We start from the raw sequence: 17,111 nt of genomic DNA, 5'->3' as shown, positions 1-17,111 counted from the left end.
AACATTAGTAGAGCTCCAGCTTTTGTTGTCCTACCTGCTTACTCTGTGAGTCCTGCTTTGGAGCCATTTGTCACTGGCTTGCTATGCTTTGACATTTGTTCCCTTTCTCCTGACTCTTTCCCAGCCATGATATCCAGCAATTTGATCCTCCTGGCTGTTCTCTCTTCTCCCATTCCTCTCCTCTACCTCGTATAGCAGAAACAAAGAGAAAACTTTAGAAAAAGAAAAGATACTGCATGAGAAAGGAAAATGATAGTTTCTTCTCAAAGATATGTCCACTGCAAATTTCCAGTACTAAGGAATCAAACACAACCCCCTTGTTCCTTCACTGTCCTATCTGCAAGCTAAAGGCAGTTGACTTGGCAGAGATGTGGGAGATTATATTTATTCATGTGTACCAAATACTCTAAAATGTTCTTATTCAAAACTTGCAGGGTGAGAGCTGAGGGGGGAATATCTGCTTAGGGCATTGTGATTTTATGGATTTGTGAGTTCTTGTGGACTGTTATTTCTGCACAGCTCGAAGCTCTATACCTCTCCACAGGAACTACCCATGCAATAACATGCCAACTGCCTGGAACACACCTGCTGTCCATCCTAACCTAAGCAGTCTCCTGCTGAGCCAAGAGTGGAGCCCTGAAAATCCATCACCTTCCTGCAAGTGCAGCACTCACAAGAAACTCACTATGCTGCCAGAATGCCCTGCAGGTGCAGGAGGCCTCCCACCACCACAGGTTGTGCCTTTGTGCCATAAATCTTTGTAGAAAAATTTCATGGCAAGTGCTGGAAAAGGGATCAGTGTCTAAGTACCTTGCCATGCTAATGTGCTAGTGAAGGTGAATTTTTTTATTAATTTTTACCTAAAGTTGCTAAATCATAGCAAACAACCGTTTTTGGTTTGGGGTTTTCTTTTTTTTTTTTTTTTTTTTTTTTTTTTTTTTTTTTTTTGCTAGTTTGGGTTTTTTTGACTGGAGCCACAGTTGATTTGAAGTTTCCTACTTTCAGATTGAAGAAAAAGCCTCAAGCAGTTCTGACCTTCATTGCAAAGGCCTGTTTCAGAGTGACATGCAACTGTTCTGTGTCACATGCATCACAAACTTACTGATTTCTTCTAAGGTCTTAGTAAAGTAAGGATGCTTAGGCTACAAATGACCCTCGAGTGATTGACCCACTCTCTGTCAGTGATACTATGAACCTGAGCATTTTCTCTGAACCAAAACTACTTTTTCTCTTTTCCTGAAAAACACTTAATAGCTTAAGACACTCTGAACTTTACTGTGATTGATTGGGTTTTTGTTTCTTGCCAGAGAGTGCAACGCAGCACAGAAATTCTTCAAGATATGACCCACAGAAATATTTCAGATTTTCTGGTGAAAACATATCCCACTTTGATAAAAGGAAGGTAGGGATGAATCTCTATTTCTTTTTCACATGTGGTATTTTATACTTGGTGATGAAATTCTTATTTAATAATGACATAACACCTGATTTGCCACCAGTACTGTAGATTTGAGCACCATGTCCATATTTCTTATAGAAGACTAGAGGAGGCTGATTTTAGGGGACTTAAATATTTTCAATTATAACTATTTGTATAATCAGGTACTCCTTTATAGGCAGAGCTAAGTGTTGGTGCAGATGGAATGCCATGTTAATGGTGACAAAAATGGTGCCTCTGCACATCTCTGGTGAGCTGCCTTGCAGAGATATTACATTGTCTCCCTGAAGAACTGTAGCCACACTAATGGGACTATCTGCCAGAGTTAATTATCACTTGCTTCCCAGAAGTGCTAAAGAGCAGCCAAAGGACAGTGTTACACTGACACATCCATCCTCCTGATAGCTCCTCAGCTGGCCTGTGTGGTAATTAGCTGTGCAGTGCCCATGGCCTGTTATCTCTGATTCAGGCCTTGCTACTTTTTCAATTCCCAGCAGAGTTCTTAAAAATCCCTTTATATTAGCTATGTGCTGACTGCCTTTGACTGATTCCCCTGAGTCATAATTGCTTTAGATACATCTTTTAAAATCAATTAATTATGGATTAGAATAGCCCAGTATGTGTCACTTTAGGAATCTTGCTTATCTCTGTATGAGTTGGAGATTAATCATGTCAGAAAACAAATAGCAAAAAACACACTGCAAGGAATACCAAAATTCCTGCCAACTCCACAACTCAAAGTAATAACCAGCAGATTGGAGGTCTGAAAAGTATAGGAATTCAACTTTAATTTTTATTTAAGCCTAACATATAATTGACTTTGGTTCTGTGCATTGAGAGGGGATTCTCTTTGTCTGTTTCAGCTTGAAGAGTAAATACTGGGTCAATGAGCAGAGGTAAGAAAACTATTCATAGATTAAGGTAGTAAATAAAGGAACATTGTATTTCTGTTAAACCAGGGAGCCTCACAATGTTTCTGCAAATGGACAAGGGGAATTGTGGCAGAAATTGTCAAACTAAGACATGGCTTCAGTGGGAAATAGGCTGGGGATGAAGAAGGGTCTTATAAAGACCAGGAGTTATATTAGTTTTAACTGCCTGCAGGAGATGAAGGCAAGAGGCTCACAATGGAGCTATCAGAGCTTTATTACCTCCAGGAGTCAAACCAATGGGCAATGTGTGGTGAAAAGGTTTGACACAATACTACAGTATATTGTGCTACTGCTGTGACACAACAAAAATATAAACCCTCCAAAGAAAGTGGGATGAAACCTAGACACCAGCCTATCAAATACAGGAGAAACAGCCACAATTGCCTGCTCTGTACATGAGCAGAAGTTAGAAGCCAGATTCCACTAGTTCTCTTCTTTAGGTAGAGACAGCAGCTAACCCCAGTGCGTGATGTCTACCCTGCAGTTACAAAGCTTTGAAAGAAACTGGTTCACCTGAAGTACACATTATTTCATTTTTCACCAGCAGTAGGATTTCACTTCAAAGATAGCAACTGGATGACTGCCTTTCTTACAGAATGTCTGCTTCATGTGCAAGCATTGCTTTCTGTGGGATTAAACTTCACTTCAGTAGTGCAGTAGTATTTATCATTATGCACTGGCGGGTACTGACATTGGTGAATACCTGCTCCTCTCAGAGCATCTGAAATTTCAACTGAGGTCTTTGCTGTCTTTAGTCCTCCATGCTGTCTAAAACATTATATGGCAATTACCTTCATGTAAAGATTTTGTTCTGTAGAAATCACTGTTTTGTTTTCTCCAAATCCTCTCTAAATAATTTTCTTAGGATCCTGTCATAAGCCTCTCAGAAACTTATAGAGCTTCTATTATTTGTAAGCCCTAAAAAGACCTAATACAAATTGTTAGAAAAAGAGTACAAAATGTTATACATTAAATATTTGATGTATAAAACTTAAACTTGCATTAAGTGGGGGTCTTTTTTAAGTGGGTTTTTTTTGCATTAATGTACAGATATGGGTGTGTAGTATGAATTATTAATGATGTTTTTCTCTTTACTAGATATGGAGGAATCTCTATAGGAGGAAGGCTTCCAGTCCTTCATGTTTCTGGAGATCAAATTGTCAATTTTTTAAGTGATCTTGGCCGAATGATGAATGTGACAGGAGTAAGCAAGAATTTTAATTTTATTTGGTTGGGTTTTGCCCCCTTATTAAAGCCTGGTTACTGCAGCATTTAGCTTTTTCATTTTGTTTTAGGGACAAGCTTCACTGGCTGCTGCTAAAGAAATCCCTAATTTCCTTAAATACATGGAAACTGAAGATAATATTAAGGTATTTGCTGGAATTAGTCTGCTAACTCACAGTCTTTCTTGACATAGACTTCAAATTATGAGAATATGCTGGTGGTATTCCCAGATGCAAGAAGAGTTGAAATGCTGTACTTTAAAAGAACTTGGTATTAACACTATATCACATACTCTAGGTAATTCTTATTCATAATATTTCATATGTGAGATTCTTTAAAATCATGTTCTTAGTACTGCTTGCCGTCCTAAATACTTTGAGTAGAACACTAAATCTCAAAATGTGCTTCTACAAAATCCCGACAGTAGTTGTCTAATGCTTTTAAAAGCATGGTATGTGAGCTCCTCCTGCAGGACTGTGCCTAGGAACTATGTATTCCTGGTGTTGGATTCACCCCTGCTGAGAATGCCCACCAAAGTAAACAAAAGGCAGACAAATTTTCTCCTGTAGCTGAGTTGAAGACCGTAACTGACAAATTAATCTGTGATTTCTGACTCTTTTAGGTGTGGTTTAACAATAAAGGCTGGCATGCTATGGTTAGTTTCCTCAATGTAGCCAATAATGCAATCCTCAGAGCTAGTCTGAGGACTGGCCAAGACCCTGAGGAACATGGGATCACTGCTATAAACCATCCTCTGAACCTCACCAAGGAGCAACTCTCTGAAGTCACTGTGTAAGTCTGCTTGTGCTTGTGCTCTGCTTCTGGCTTTTACCCCCCCTCCTCTCCTGGCAACTTGCAACTTCCAGCATGCTCACACTCTGAGGAGAAAGTTCAGTTGACAGAATGGGGAGGCCCTTCCCTGAAGTTTTATTCTAAGCAAGAATCTACTCATGTCTCATTACATTCACATGAGATTTCATTCCCATCCCACACAGGAGCTATGACCATTGGATATACAGTATTGCACGTTTCTGTTGATTCCCAAGCACGAAGATTCCAAAATTTTTGTTCATGCTCCAAATCCAATACATTTACTTCTGGAATAAAACATGTAATAAAAAAATGGAATGAGAACTTGTCCATAATTGAATACAGGTCAAGTAGTCAACAACCCACTTTCTTGGTTTCAAGGACAGCATGCAGGTAGATTTTTTAATGGCATGTAGTAGGGTTGGTGTATTCCCAAATCTAAAAGTCATAATTTCTTGAAAAAGACATCCCTAAAAAGACAAGATTTTTCACTCTCCTATTAAGTTCATAGTTCAGTGAAACTGAAAACATTGCATTGTAGCACAAAGGCAAAATCTGTGCTTCATCTCACTGTCTCCAACTTGCCTTTTTAAATTTCTCTTTTCCCTGCTTCCAGAGCACTTTGGCTGTTGTGCCTAAATGTCTAGTTTGAGATGTCCCACACAGGAAAAGCTGTCAAACTGAGATATATAAAGCAAGTAAAAGATCAGGGAATGGTGCCATATTTGTTAGCTACAGTCCTCAAAACATCTTGGAAAAATACACTAGCACATTTTGAAACTGGAGAAGTCTTCTACTTAAAAAAACAGCCTTGCTACTTCTAGATCTTAAAGCACCCTCCAGAGTCCCCAGATGCTAATATAGTGTTGCATTGCATCCATTCCCTTGCTCTCACTCCCTTCTTGTGCTCTGTTGTAGACTGACCACTTCAGTGGATGCTGTTGTTGCCATCTGTGTGATTTTTGCCATGTCCTTTATACCAGCCAGTTTTGTTTTATACCTGATCCAAGAGCGTGTAACAAAAGCCAAACATCTCCAGTTTGTCAGTGGTGTGAGCCCTGTTACCTACTGGCTAACTAACTTCATGTGGGACATAGTAAGTAACTGCTGATCTGACTGACAGCCTCTGATTACCCTGGGTGTGCATGAGCTGAGGGCAAATCAGTGAATCAAGTGAAGGTGATTCTAAGCATTGCAAAGCATTCATTTCTCTTAAGTGTTTCTCAGAGACCATGCTAAGGGTCTGGCCTCTGAACTAATTACAGATGTAGGAATTAATTCAGGTGCACAACTTGGTCACCTAATGAAGCTGTATTTTTTATAGTCCTAAGATTTCTAGCCCTTACAATTTATTATATATAATGAAGTACAACGTACTACACCAGGGAAAAGCCTCATTGCATGGTGCTAGTCACTCCTGTCCTCTAGAAGACCCAAAACATATTTCAAGATATTCAAGAAACCTAAGTGGGGAAGATTCACAGCCTGCTGGAACAGTATCTGTAGGCCTGACAAAATAGTCTAGGGTGTCTAAAATGACATATTCATTTAGGTCACTGAGTTATTCCAAAAAGATTTATACCACAGGTACGGACTTGCTTAGACAGGGCCCAGCTTCCCTCCAGCCTCTTTGTCATAAAAGAGAAAATTCTTTGGCTGGCTGAGGCACAACAAGGGCTGGTTCTCTGGCCATGCCTTCACAACCAAGAAAGTGGCCAAGGAATTATGCAGTAAGAAAGGCATGAACATGGAATTGAAAAAATTAAGAAGAAAATCAATATTTGAAAAGCCCAAAACTCTTCAGGATTTAGAAGGTCTTCTCTCAGGAGTAGATAAAGCAAAGCATTATTTTAGTAAGTGAGGGAAAGAAGCAGGTCCCAGAGTTCTTGTTCCCTGCTGTTCACAGCAGCTTCCTTGACAGGAATTCTGCTTGGCTGTTGCCCTTGACAACATGATGCAAAGGCATGAAGTGGTGTTAGCAGTTCAGGGAAATGCTGCCTTCCATTCTACATGGAGAATTCCATGCATTGCAGTAGAGTAGTGCTGCTAGTACTGAACAGAAAAAGTGAGCAGTGGCCAAGCATATTCACTTTAGCCTCTTCTGAGGAAAGTGGCTAAAGTGACTAGCTCTGCCATCCTACACAGTCTTTGTTTGCTTCACCAGAAACTGTACTTCCCTTGCATGGCCACCTTTTGGGGAAGCCTGGCAGCCAGACTATGAAATAATGGATTCACAAATCATAATCTAAGAAACAACAATTTATGTTGTATTTTTGATGATCAGTCTGATAAAAGATGTCTTAGAAAAACATTTAGTTCTAAGGCCCTGCATTTCCAGGGACCTGTTGATCCAAAAAATTCAGTGTGACCATTCTAACGCAAATTCTGATGTTCCTCAATACAAATTCCTTTTGGAATTATGTGTAGAATCTGGATATGTTTGCAGCCCTTCTCAGGTCTCACACATTGGTCTTCCCCCTGTGCTGTGGCAGGTGAATTATGCACTGAGTGCTGGGATGGTTGTGGCTATATTTGCTGGATTCAAGAAGAAAGCATACACCTCCCCGACCAATCTCCCAGTGCTCGTTGCCTTGCTGCTTCTCTATGGGTGAGTGTTCAAGATTGTTGCTGCAGGTGGGCCCTGTATTTCACATAGTAATTATTTCATGTTGCTGAGGTCAGTAGAACCCAGCTTTGAAGAATAGAACTTGGTGGATCCAAAACAGGTTAAAACTAGATTCTTCTGTGGGATATTTACATACTCTGTCTGGCTACATGCTGTAAAAGAGATTCTTTTGTCACTGCCTGCCTTGCATTTTTAAGCATCAAATGTGACCCATACAGGAAAATATGTTTGTTCAGTTTGCTGATCTCTTCCTCGTACTTTGTGTAGGAATTTAGTGGTTGTTCATTTGCCACATTCACAGTCAATACTAAAGTGTCTTTCAGCATTCAGCATTTCTTTGTTTCTTCTTCTTGGTGTACAATTCACTGATGTATGCAAAGATACCTGGGGTGATAGCAGCCTTGCTAGCATTAAATTTTCTCAATTTCAGCAGTGTCTTATGCCTTGCATTTTAATAGCAAAAAACGACTAAGCAGAAAAAAATCTTATGTAGTAACCAGGGAGAAAATACTGTGGTGGGTTAGGGGTTGGTTACACCATTTTGTTATACTTGGGATGGGAAGAAAGCTTAACTTTGTGTTTTCTTTAGGCCAACTGACATGAGAATACTGAGAATTTATTATAGTTTTCTTCTGTTTCTTGCATGCAGATGGGCAGTAATTCCCATGATGTACCCTGCTTCTTCTTTCTTCAGTATCCCCAGCACTGCTTATGTTGCATTGTCTTGTATTAATCTCTTTGTGGGAATCAACAGCAGTGCCATTACATTCATCCTGGAATTATTTGAAAATAATCCGGTAAGTAGTGTTTTGTAATTTTGCTAGATGCCAGGCACCTCCAAAGCCTCTGTCTCACTCCTCTCCACAGCTGGACAGGGGAGAGAAATATAATGAAGGCTTCATGAGTTAAGGACTGGGAGAGATCAGTCACCAAATACCATCACAGGCAAATATTAGAGATATTAGTTGAATTTATTATTTAAAATACTCTGATTTCTCTCTTTTAAAAAAACAGAACATCCAGTTTCTCTGACATGACAAAGAACTTTTCACTTACATTGCTATGGTTTCTTAAACAGGTCTGGTTTAAACAGTTTATGTTGTTTCTGTTTCTTACAGTCTTTGCTGAAGTTTAATAAAACATTGAAAAATGTACTGCTTGTCCTCCCACATTTTTGTTTGGGCCGTGGACTCATTGACTTGGCCATGAACCAAGCTGTGACTGAAGTATATGCAAGGTTTGGTAAGTAAAGCCAATAAGAAACAAGTTGTGGCAGTGTCACATGTCCTGACCTTGGATGAGATGTTCGGAAGGATTAACTCAGAAAAGTAGTAGATTTTTTTTCCTTTTCCATCATCAGATGGATGAGAAATATGAAAGATCGCCTTCTCTGAAGGAATCACAGCTTCTGATAGTGCTGCCAGAACTCTGTGGCCCAACTGCATGTAATCTGCATTGGAAATGAGCCCATTTGTTCAGTGTCAGACTCTGGTGTCTTTTTATCCTTTGTTTGGAAGACCCAAAATCACTACAGGAGGATTTATTTTTTTCATTTCATTTGAATACCTCAGCTGATGTTTAAAGTGGCTGTTGTTCTTCAAATGCATTCTCTTGGGATATGGTTGTCTTTGATATCAGACAACTTATTAAAAGAATAGTCATAGAACAGAACTCATCAGTTTTAATTCAGAAAATGTGTGTCTTTTCACATAATCCATGCAAGTTTTGTGTAATGATATCCAAATTAGTGCATATTCAGAGAGATTATTTTTACTCCCATGCAGCAGCTGAACTTGGAAGGTATTTTGTTAAGACTTTTTATAAGACTGGAAAATTAAAACTGTTGCCTGATCATGAGCAAATAAAGTACAGTAATTCATTATGATTATGCTTTTTGTTCTGAGGAGTAGTGGGGTTTTTCAGTAGTATTTCACATTCCTTTCTTTCTCCAAAGGTGAGGAGCATGTTTCTGATCCCTTTCAGTGGGACTTTGTTGGAAAGAACCTGGTTGCCATGGCTCTTCAAGGAGTTGTGTTCTTCTTTCTGAATCTCTTTATGCAGCACCATTTGTTCTCCACAAGATGGTATGTCTAAAAGTTCTATTAATGTTCCTTATTAAAAGGATGACTATCTTTGCTATTCTCTATGTCCCTCTTTTCTTCTTTTTGTTCTTAATTTTTCTCTAAATTTGTGGCTTTTTTTGTTCTCTGTTTACTTACCCAATCTTATCTTAATTTGTTGACATCCTGATCCAAAAAAGCATTTCAAAATCTGCATTGTCTTAAGAGGATTTAAGAATATTTTATTAAAGAAATTAGTTTTCTTGAATTAAGGTTTTAATGTTTTTTTTTTTTCATTTAAGACACTATAATAATGAGATTATAAAATTATCTGGAAAGTTTGTAGTCTCCTCAGTCAGGCTAGATACTGGCTAGTACTATGAGCTACTATCCTGGCATCCCAAGACAGCAATTCTAGTCTGTGGCACAGGACAGCTGTGCTTTAAAGCTCTCTGCTTTACAAAAGTGCCTCTCCCTTGATGAAAAGAGCTACCTACCAGCTGTGAGTGGGTCATTCACTCCTGTTCAAGATTGCCAACAAGAGTACTAATTGGTGCAATTATAAAAATACTGTCTTGCTGAGAGATCTACTCAAAACTTCTACTTCTAAGGGCCATCACTAGCTACTAAGATTAGCCAAATAGTGAAAGCTGTGGCTAAGGGGCAGGTTATTCTCATATCAGTGTCCTACAAGGCCTGTTCTTTTGAGCAAGCCATTTCCTCCCTTTTTAGTATTTAGAGATTAACTTTAAAGGTCAGGGCTTCTCCCAACAGCAGGAATACTCCAGCCAATTGTGAAGTTTCAACCCCACTGCTTCCACCAGTCACGTTTTTGGCAGCAGATTAGCCATTGTTTCACACTGTTATTCTAACTGAACCCAGGGCAACCCAGTATCTTGGGTTTTTCTAGGTTTACTGAGACGGCCATGTCACCTATTATTAATGAAGATGAGGATGTTGCAGAAGAAAGAAAAAGAATTATGAATGGAGGAAACAAAACAGATATCTTACAATTACAAGAACTAACCAAGGTAATAATTTGAGAAGAGTGAAAAAAAAATTTACTCCTGTCTCAGTTCTAAAGATATCTCATCCCAATAGCATTAAACAAAACTAAAAATTCTGCTGATTTTCATTTCTGTAGATGTCTTGAAATAGGAACTTTCCTTTCTTTTTTCCTTCCCCCATCAATATAGATTTATGCAGGTCGACGCAAGCCTGCAGTGGACAGACTCTGTGTTGGCATCCGTCCCGGAGAGGTAGGTTGTTCAATAACACTGGATTACATTCCATGGATCAGTTCAGATTTTATGCCCCCACTGATCTGCAAGTTGGAAATATTAAAGAATATGATAAATTTTGCAATTTAGTGCTTTGGCCTTTTGGGAGTGAACGGTGCTGGCAAAACAACAACATTCAAAATGCTGACTGGAGATACTGATGTGACATCTGGAGATGCTATAGTGGCTGGCAGTAGGTAAGTACCTTAAAAAAACTCCTGTGACAGTCCATTTACCATTTAGCAGTGTCCAGATTAGAAGTGTCCAGATCACACTCTCAATGATCCAGCAGCATTATGGTACTGAGATCACAGATAACATACAATTGCGTTTGATACCTTTAACGCTTGTAAAATGTGTGGGTAAGTTGTAGTAATGCTAACAGTGGGACAAGGCAATCATATCTAGTGGCAAGAGCTCCCAAACATAAGATAACCCATCCAAAAGGGTACTTTGATCTGAGCTTTGGGATTTTTCTGTGGCTGTTTCTAACATTTTTGTTTACACAGTGCTGGCATAATGTCATAAGTTATTACAGGGTGATCTGGTATGCGCTTATGTTGGTTTACTTCCAGGTTGTGTGCCTTGGCTTGTTAGGTGTGGTTGGGATTTGATTCTTTGTCCATTGATGTGATTTGAACAATAACTCTTTTTTTGCCAGGACATGGTCCTGCTCAGCCTGTTCTAGGTGACTCTGCCCAGGCAGGGTCAGTGGACAGATAACCTCCAGAGCCCCCTTCCAAGCACACCCATTTTGTGATTTTGTACTTTTCCTACTACCATTGACGTGTTAGCCTTGTGTCCTGCCTGTCTGTTGCTAGTGCCCATTTTTGAGCTGAAATAACTGCTTCTTTTTTTTCTAGATATAAACACTGTTTTAAAAATAAGTAAATAAACCCAAGTGGCTGTTTAAAGAGCTTCTTGTTAAGTTAGTCTATACTTTAACAAGCAAATGGGTGAGGGAAAATGGACTTACACTCTTAACCAGGACTGAGCTGACTTACGACAACAATATACTCCTTGCTCTTATGAACAGACAGATATTTTTGTAGCACGTTTTATCTGTAAGAATTAATTCTTCTCTGACAAGAGTTGTTGCCCCAGAAAATAAGGATTTTATTCAAAGTGTTCTTCTCTGTCTTAGAGCTAGCATTATAGAACTACAACTCTTTTCTTTGTTTCTCCAGTATATTGACCCACATTTCTGATGTCCATCAAAACATGGGATACTGCCCTCAGTTTGATGCCACTGATGACCTGCTTACAGGACGAGAACACCTGTATTTATATGCACGCTTGCGGGGGATTCCAGCTGAAGAAATCAAGAGGGTAAAGTACTCTTTCTTTTGATAATTACAGTGATATTTGTAATGATTAATGATGCTCTTAACATGCTAAGGGCCAGAATTTCCAAAGTGTACTCGTTTTTCTGTGTATTGAAGTCCTGGGTGTGGTTCCTGTCATTTGGACAGTTAAATAACAAGAACACACTATCAAATGCAGGTTCCCAGGCATTAATGGTACTTGCAAATCTGTGGCACCAACAGTGGAAGGCTAAAGATGCGATTGCTGTGGCTCAGAATGGCGCTGGTTGCTGTTTTGCTCTTGCCTTTAAAGTTGTGTATGTACAGGGAAGAAAATAATTTAAATTCTTGCACAGATAGAAGTCTACAGCTGTGGCTGTTTTATGGCTTTCCCTCACCTAGTTAGAACACCCCTCATCATCATCATAAATACTTTGTACTTCCCTGGCCCAGTTCTAAAATGAATGTGCTAAAACCCAGGGGATTGTCATGTTTCTATCAGAAAAGGGATGTATCAGCAATCCTGTCTGTTCTGCATTCGCTGCTGTGTGAAACAGATGGTTTTTCTCACAGGTTGCTGAATGGGGCATCCAGAAGCTGGGACTTCCTATGTATGCAGACCACCTGGCAGGGACCTACAGTGGTGGCAACAAGCGCAAGCTCTCCACTGCCATTGCCCTGATAGGCTGCCCACCACTCGTCTTGCTAGTAAGTGTCATGGAAACACAGCCCTGGCTAGTTCAATACTCATAACACTACCTGATAAAGAGCTCCAAAGTCCTTGAAAGCTCCCTTCTGCCCTCAACTTACAGCTATTTCAGTGTAATTTTGAATTAATTTCAGGTGTAGTCTGGGATGTGTAACTATGCTTCTAATGGACCCCAAGTGATTTCAAAAGAAAGATCTTCAAAAAAGAATGTGTTGAGATAAAATCTATAATCCAGAAAAATCTGAATTTAAACTGTTGTTTAATTTCAGTCTGCCTTTTCTTGTCAGAGTGTAGCCACTGATGTAAAAGATGATCTTCCAACAAATCCACTTGGCTGCTTTATCCAGCAGAACAAAGGAAGATTCCTACCCTTTTTCAGCCTTTAATATCTTTGGAATAAATTATACAAATTTATACTAAACTATACAAATGCTGAAATGTAGTTCTTGCCAAATAAAATAAGTGATCAGGTAATTGCATATCTAAAGGGAAATTCAGTATGGAATTACAACAGAAATTCTTTATTTAGACTATATTCTACCACCTTAATTTGTATGTCTATGACTTTTAGACACAGTCACTTTTACTTTGTAAAGTCTATGAAGAAGTGTTTTAATATCTATTAGTAGCCCTGGTTCCTTGTACCATTTAATATGCCTTTACATATATTCTGCCTGTAGTCAACAGGCAGATAAAATGTTTTCTCATAATTTCTTAAGACAAGATGTTCAATGAAATTTTTTCTATCCTAATTTTGTTTACATTTTTTGTTACTTTCTGGATTAGCTGAGTTATGTAGGATTAAATCCTTAGGTGGTGTAACTCAGAATGACTTCACTGATTTCTTGGATTGAGCTATGTCCTATATGTTTATACAAATCAGATGACCTGGTGAGAGCTCACTGTTGCCCAGAAAAGGCACTCCCTTCCCTGTAGCTGTGCCCTACACAGACAGCACTGTATTCTTTCCTGCAGTCCATGGTCTTGTTTCCTTACTGCTTTGTGCCAAGAAGTTCATTGCTACCCACTCACTCCTATGTTTCTCAAGGCACAGATTACTGTAGAGAAACACTCACATGCTATGGTCCAAAAAATGACCTGATTCTAAATAGATTTTCCCTGTTTTATCTGACTCTGATTGCCTTAACATTTCCATTACAGGATGAACCAACTACGGGGATGGACCCTCAGTCCCGGCGCCTCCTGTGGGACTCCATTGTTGGTGTGCTCAGAGATGGGCGAGCAGTGGTGCTAACCTCACACAGGTAAAAACAGTTCACATTCAGACTCTGAAAGCAGCTGAAGTACATCTGTTGGCTTTTATCTCAAATATCTCTTCTCTGTTTTGAAAGTATGGAAGAATGTGAAGCCCTCTGTACTCGTTTAGCCATCATGGTACAAGGTACCTTCAAATGCCTAGGCACAATTCAGGAGCTAAAATACAAGTAAGTAGAATATTTTTATGGTGGTTTTTAATCAGAAAATTAAGTGTATATGACATGTACTACTCTTAATATAAGCAATTCAGTAGTTAACCACACCTATTTCTGGGTGCAGCTCTATTGTATATTAGACAATCTGACCAGATCTCATACCACTTCTGTAAGGCAAATACAGGGCTTCCTAAAAAGCTGGATCTTATGCAGTGTCTTTCAGATACTGTTATTGTTTTCCTAGCTGCAGAAAACGAATTTCCTTCCTGAATGATGAAACAACCTCTTCATCCAATTCCTAAATCCACATGTCCTTCCCAGGTTTGGAGATGGCTACATTGTCACTCTGAAAATCAAAGCTCCAAAGTCTGGGCTGCCTCCAGATCCTGCTCCTGCTGAGAAATTCATACGCCTCAACTTCCCAGGGAGTTTCCAGAGAGAGAAACACTACAACATGCTGCAGTATCAGATTTGCTCTTCCTCTCTGGCTAAGATTTTTCGATTAATAATCTCCAATAAGGAAAATCTGCATATTGAAGAATATTCTGTGTCTCAAACAACATTAGATCAGGTGAGTAAAAAGTAAAACGTCCATGAAAAAGCCTGTCTGGTGAGAATTAGACAACATAATGGGGATGTATCCAAACAACTGAAGGACCAAATTGTTGAGAGAATTATCTCACACCTCTTTTTCAGGCAAGATTCCCAGGCCTCTCATCAAGGAGGGTGTATCAGTATGAATCAGTAACTTATTCCCCGTGTGAATTGGTGCCATGTGAAAGCTAGTAAGACAGCATTTCCCATGACAGAATTCACACAACCCATTCCTTCAGGAGGAGCAGTCTGAGCAATGACAGCAGTTTGGAATGAGACTGAGCTGAGAATAGCATTTAATTTTAAATAAGAGGTTTGGACTGTGTTGTGTCAAAGATACTGTAAGAAGCAATTAGACACACAAAACCTGGGAAGTCTACTGGGAGTTTTGAAAACACCCACTTGCCAGAGGGTATTGGCCCCATCTGTCTGCTTTCCTAAGTAACAAAGGGTCCACACATGCAAAGCTGGTTTTGGTGGGATTGCTGGAGAGGCATTCCTGGCTGCCTTTCAGCTTCCTACTAAAATATTCTGTCTCCTCTTTCCTATCACAACCTAACTCATGCTGTCCAAACCGTGCAAACCTGGCTGAAGCCATTTCCTCCTTAAGAAAAAGTAGGATTTTTCTTGCAAACAAGTACATCCAAAGGAAGGAAGTTGCAAGGAAGTTTATCAAAATAAAGGAGGAACTCATGATCTCAGCTGATAATGCAGCGTCTCAGTTCAGTTGGTGTCTGTGGATTCCCCTTTCTGTCTGTTTCCTTCCAAGCAGTCACTCCACTAAGTCATTCCATCTCAGTTGAAGACATGGTGACATTTTCTGCTTTCCTCACACAGGTTTTTGTGAACTTTGCTAAACAGCAGATGGAGGATGAGGAAATTCCTTTGCATCCACGTGCAGCTGGAGCCAGCCGAGAAGCCAGGGTGTCCCCAGCTCTGCCTCAGCAGGCAGTTGCATAGACTGCTCCTGCAGCCTCCAGGCTTAGTGCGTGCGCAGTGCAAGCATGTGCCATACCAGAGCAGAGCAAGGGTCAACCAAAGGTTTGCACACTCAGTATTACACTGATTTTTTTGCACCTTTCTGAGCACTGTGCTCTCAACAACAACAGCCCTAGCAACAGCCAACTTATACTGCTCTGCCAGTAACACTACATGCTGAGAGTGTCAAAGGAAAGGCAGGTCCTTGCTTTAGAATAAAATCTTCCTCTAATGTAAAGTCCATTATAAGATACAAGAAGAGAAGTCTCATTCCTCCTTGTTGACATATAAATAACATCAAAGATGGATTCTCTAGCTGGTACTTTCAGGCTGGCAGGTTTTTCTTCTTTAACCCTTATGTCAGCTGCTACAAGTCAGCAGACAGATCCCAGGGCTGAGAGCATTGCCCAGCTTAGAAGCAGATTCCTGCTGTGCTGAGTGCACGGGACTATCAAGGTCAGAACAGTGCTGGCTGATGGGGCTAGTCCTGGGAGATTGCTTCACTGTCTCACCAGGCTGCCAGTAAAAACAGACGGTTGTCTCAGCAAGAATGGAAAGAATTAATTCAGAGCTCAGACCCAGACAAAAAACTTGCTCTTAAAAAAAAAAAATTAATTAAAATGATCTCATACTCATCTTCAAGTTGCCTCAAAGAGAGGCCAAATGTCAAAATGGAAATTAAAAAGAAAGAAAGTATGACCAAATCTGCCAAAACCTTTGTTTTCTTGCAGAGACATGGAAAGGTCTCTTTGTTACTACACAATTCTTTCTTCTTTTCTGCGACTGGACATTAGGTGGGTGTAAAGATTGAATAGGGTATGTGCTTTCTACCTCCTCAGAAGGAAAATTTCACCCTGCTTGTACTCCACACTGCACTCAGTGGGAAATCATTTGACATTTAGTTCTTTTTTTCTGGTTCACAGTTTAACTAGTGGAAAAACAATACTGAAAACAAATTCATAATGATGTATGCTTCAGTTATCTATCAGACTTAGTAATTTCTATAAGAAATCTTCTCTAAGGTATGTTATACAGAATTAAAATCTGGGTCATGTATTGTTGCTTTGAAAGATATTTTTCTTCAATTGATGCAGATTTTTTTTATAAGGACACTCTTGCTTTTTACTGTACAGAATATTATGAAACTTCAGCAACCAGCTGTAGCCTTCTCTTTTTGCCATAATTATTTCAACTGGTTTTAAAATAGATTTTATTGCATATTTCACCCTTACAAATAGTTGCAAAAATCTTTCTATACATCTATTATAGATAAATAAATTAATTATGAAACAAAACAGTATCTATGCATTCTCTTCATATTCTAAAATAACTTCTTTAAAATGTCATTCATATAGATTTCAAAAGCCTTTTTTAACTAGATTCACACAAAACCCAGCTAAGTCCCACAGAAAATCCTGTGACAAAGGAAACACAGGAAGTTCAAAATGAAGCTGATTTTTCTCCCTGGCTCCGAAAATAGGAAGAGCATTCCAAGGACTAGCAGTCACTTCATGTATTTACAAAGTGTATTAAAAACTACTGAGAGAAGCTTGATGTAAAATGCTCGGTCAAAGGTCAATTAGTATCATAAGGAGATGTTATATCAAAACAGGTCAGATATCAAAGATATGGCATAGATTAGATTGCTTCTGAATCTTATTTACTAGTATGCAACTACTAATGACCAAAAAGAAACAAAAAACCCCAGCACAGGATATTACAT

At 39.3% G+C, this 17,111-nt stretch overlaps 1 protein-coding gene across 1 annotated transcript in view; it reads left to right on the top strand.

The window, feature by feature from the left end:
* Positions 1 to 16,673, top strand: part of ABCA4 (ATP binding cassette subfamily A member 4) — a 61,491-nt gene extending 44,818 nt beyond the window's left edge. Inside the window, exons 30-49 of the mRNA XM_059854269.1 lie at positions 545 to 734; positions 1,308 to 1,402; positions 2,302 to 2,334; positions 3,469 to 3,574; positions 3,666 to 3,740; positions 4,217 to 4,386; positions 5,323 to 5,500; positions 6,897 to 7,012; positions 7,680 to 7,827; positions 8,149 to 8,272; positions 8,985 to 9,114; positions 10,001 to 10,121; positions 10,287 to 10,349; positions 10,461 to 10,567; positions 11,558 to 11,699; positions 12,248 to 12,382; positions 13,545 to 13,648; positions 13,736 to 13,828; positions 14,138 to 14,387; positions 15,248 to 16,673. Coding sequence (XP_059710252.1) covers positions 545 to 734; positions 1,308 to 1,402; positions 2,302 to 2,334; positions 3,469 to 3,574; positions 3,666 to 3,740; positions 4,217 to 4,386; positions 5,323 to 5,500; positions 6,897 to 7,012; positions 7,680 to 7,827; positions 8,149 to 8,272; positions 8,985 to 9,114; positions 10,001 to 10,121; positions 10,287 to 10,349; positions 10,461 to 10,567; positions 11,558 to 11,699; positions 12,248 to 12,382; positions 13,545 to 13,648; positions 13,736 to 13,828; positions 14,138 to 14,387; positions 15,248 to 15,370 — 2,503 coding nt within the window. The 3' untranslated portion in view covers positions 15,371 to 16,673. The remainder of the gene's footprint in view (positions 1 to 544; positions 735 to 1,307; positions 1,403 to 2,301; positions 2,335 to 3,468; positions 3,575 to 3,665; positions 3,741 to 4,216; positions 4,387 to 5,322; positions 5,501 to 6,896; positions 7,013 to 7,679; positions 7,828 to 8,148; positions 8,273 to 8,984; positions 9,115 to 10,000; positions 10,122 to 10,286; positions 10,350 to 10,460; positions 10,568 to 11,557; positions 11,700 to 12,247; positions 12,383 to 13,544; positions 13,649 to 13,735; positions 13,829 to 14,137; positions 14,388 to 15,247) is intronic.
* Positions 16,674 to 17,111: the final 438 nt, after the last annotated feature.

Source organism: Haemorhous mexicanus, chromosome 9, assembly GCF_027477595.1.
Source record: "Haemorhous mexicanus isolate bHaeMex1 chromosome 9, bHaeMex1.pri, whole genome shotgun sequence".
Lineage (NCBI taxonomy): Eukaryota > Metazoa > Chordata > Aves > Passeriformes > Fringillidae > Haemorhous > Haemorhous mexicanus.
Note: the sequence above shows the minus strand (reverse complement) of the source record. Positions and strands in the feature narration are given on the sequence as shown.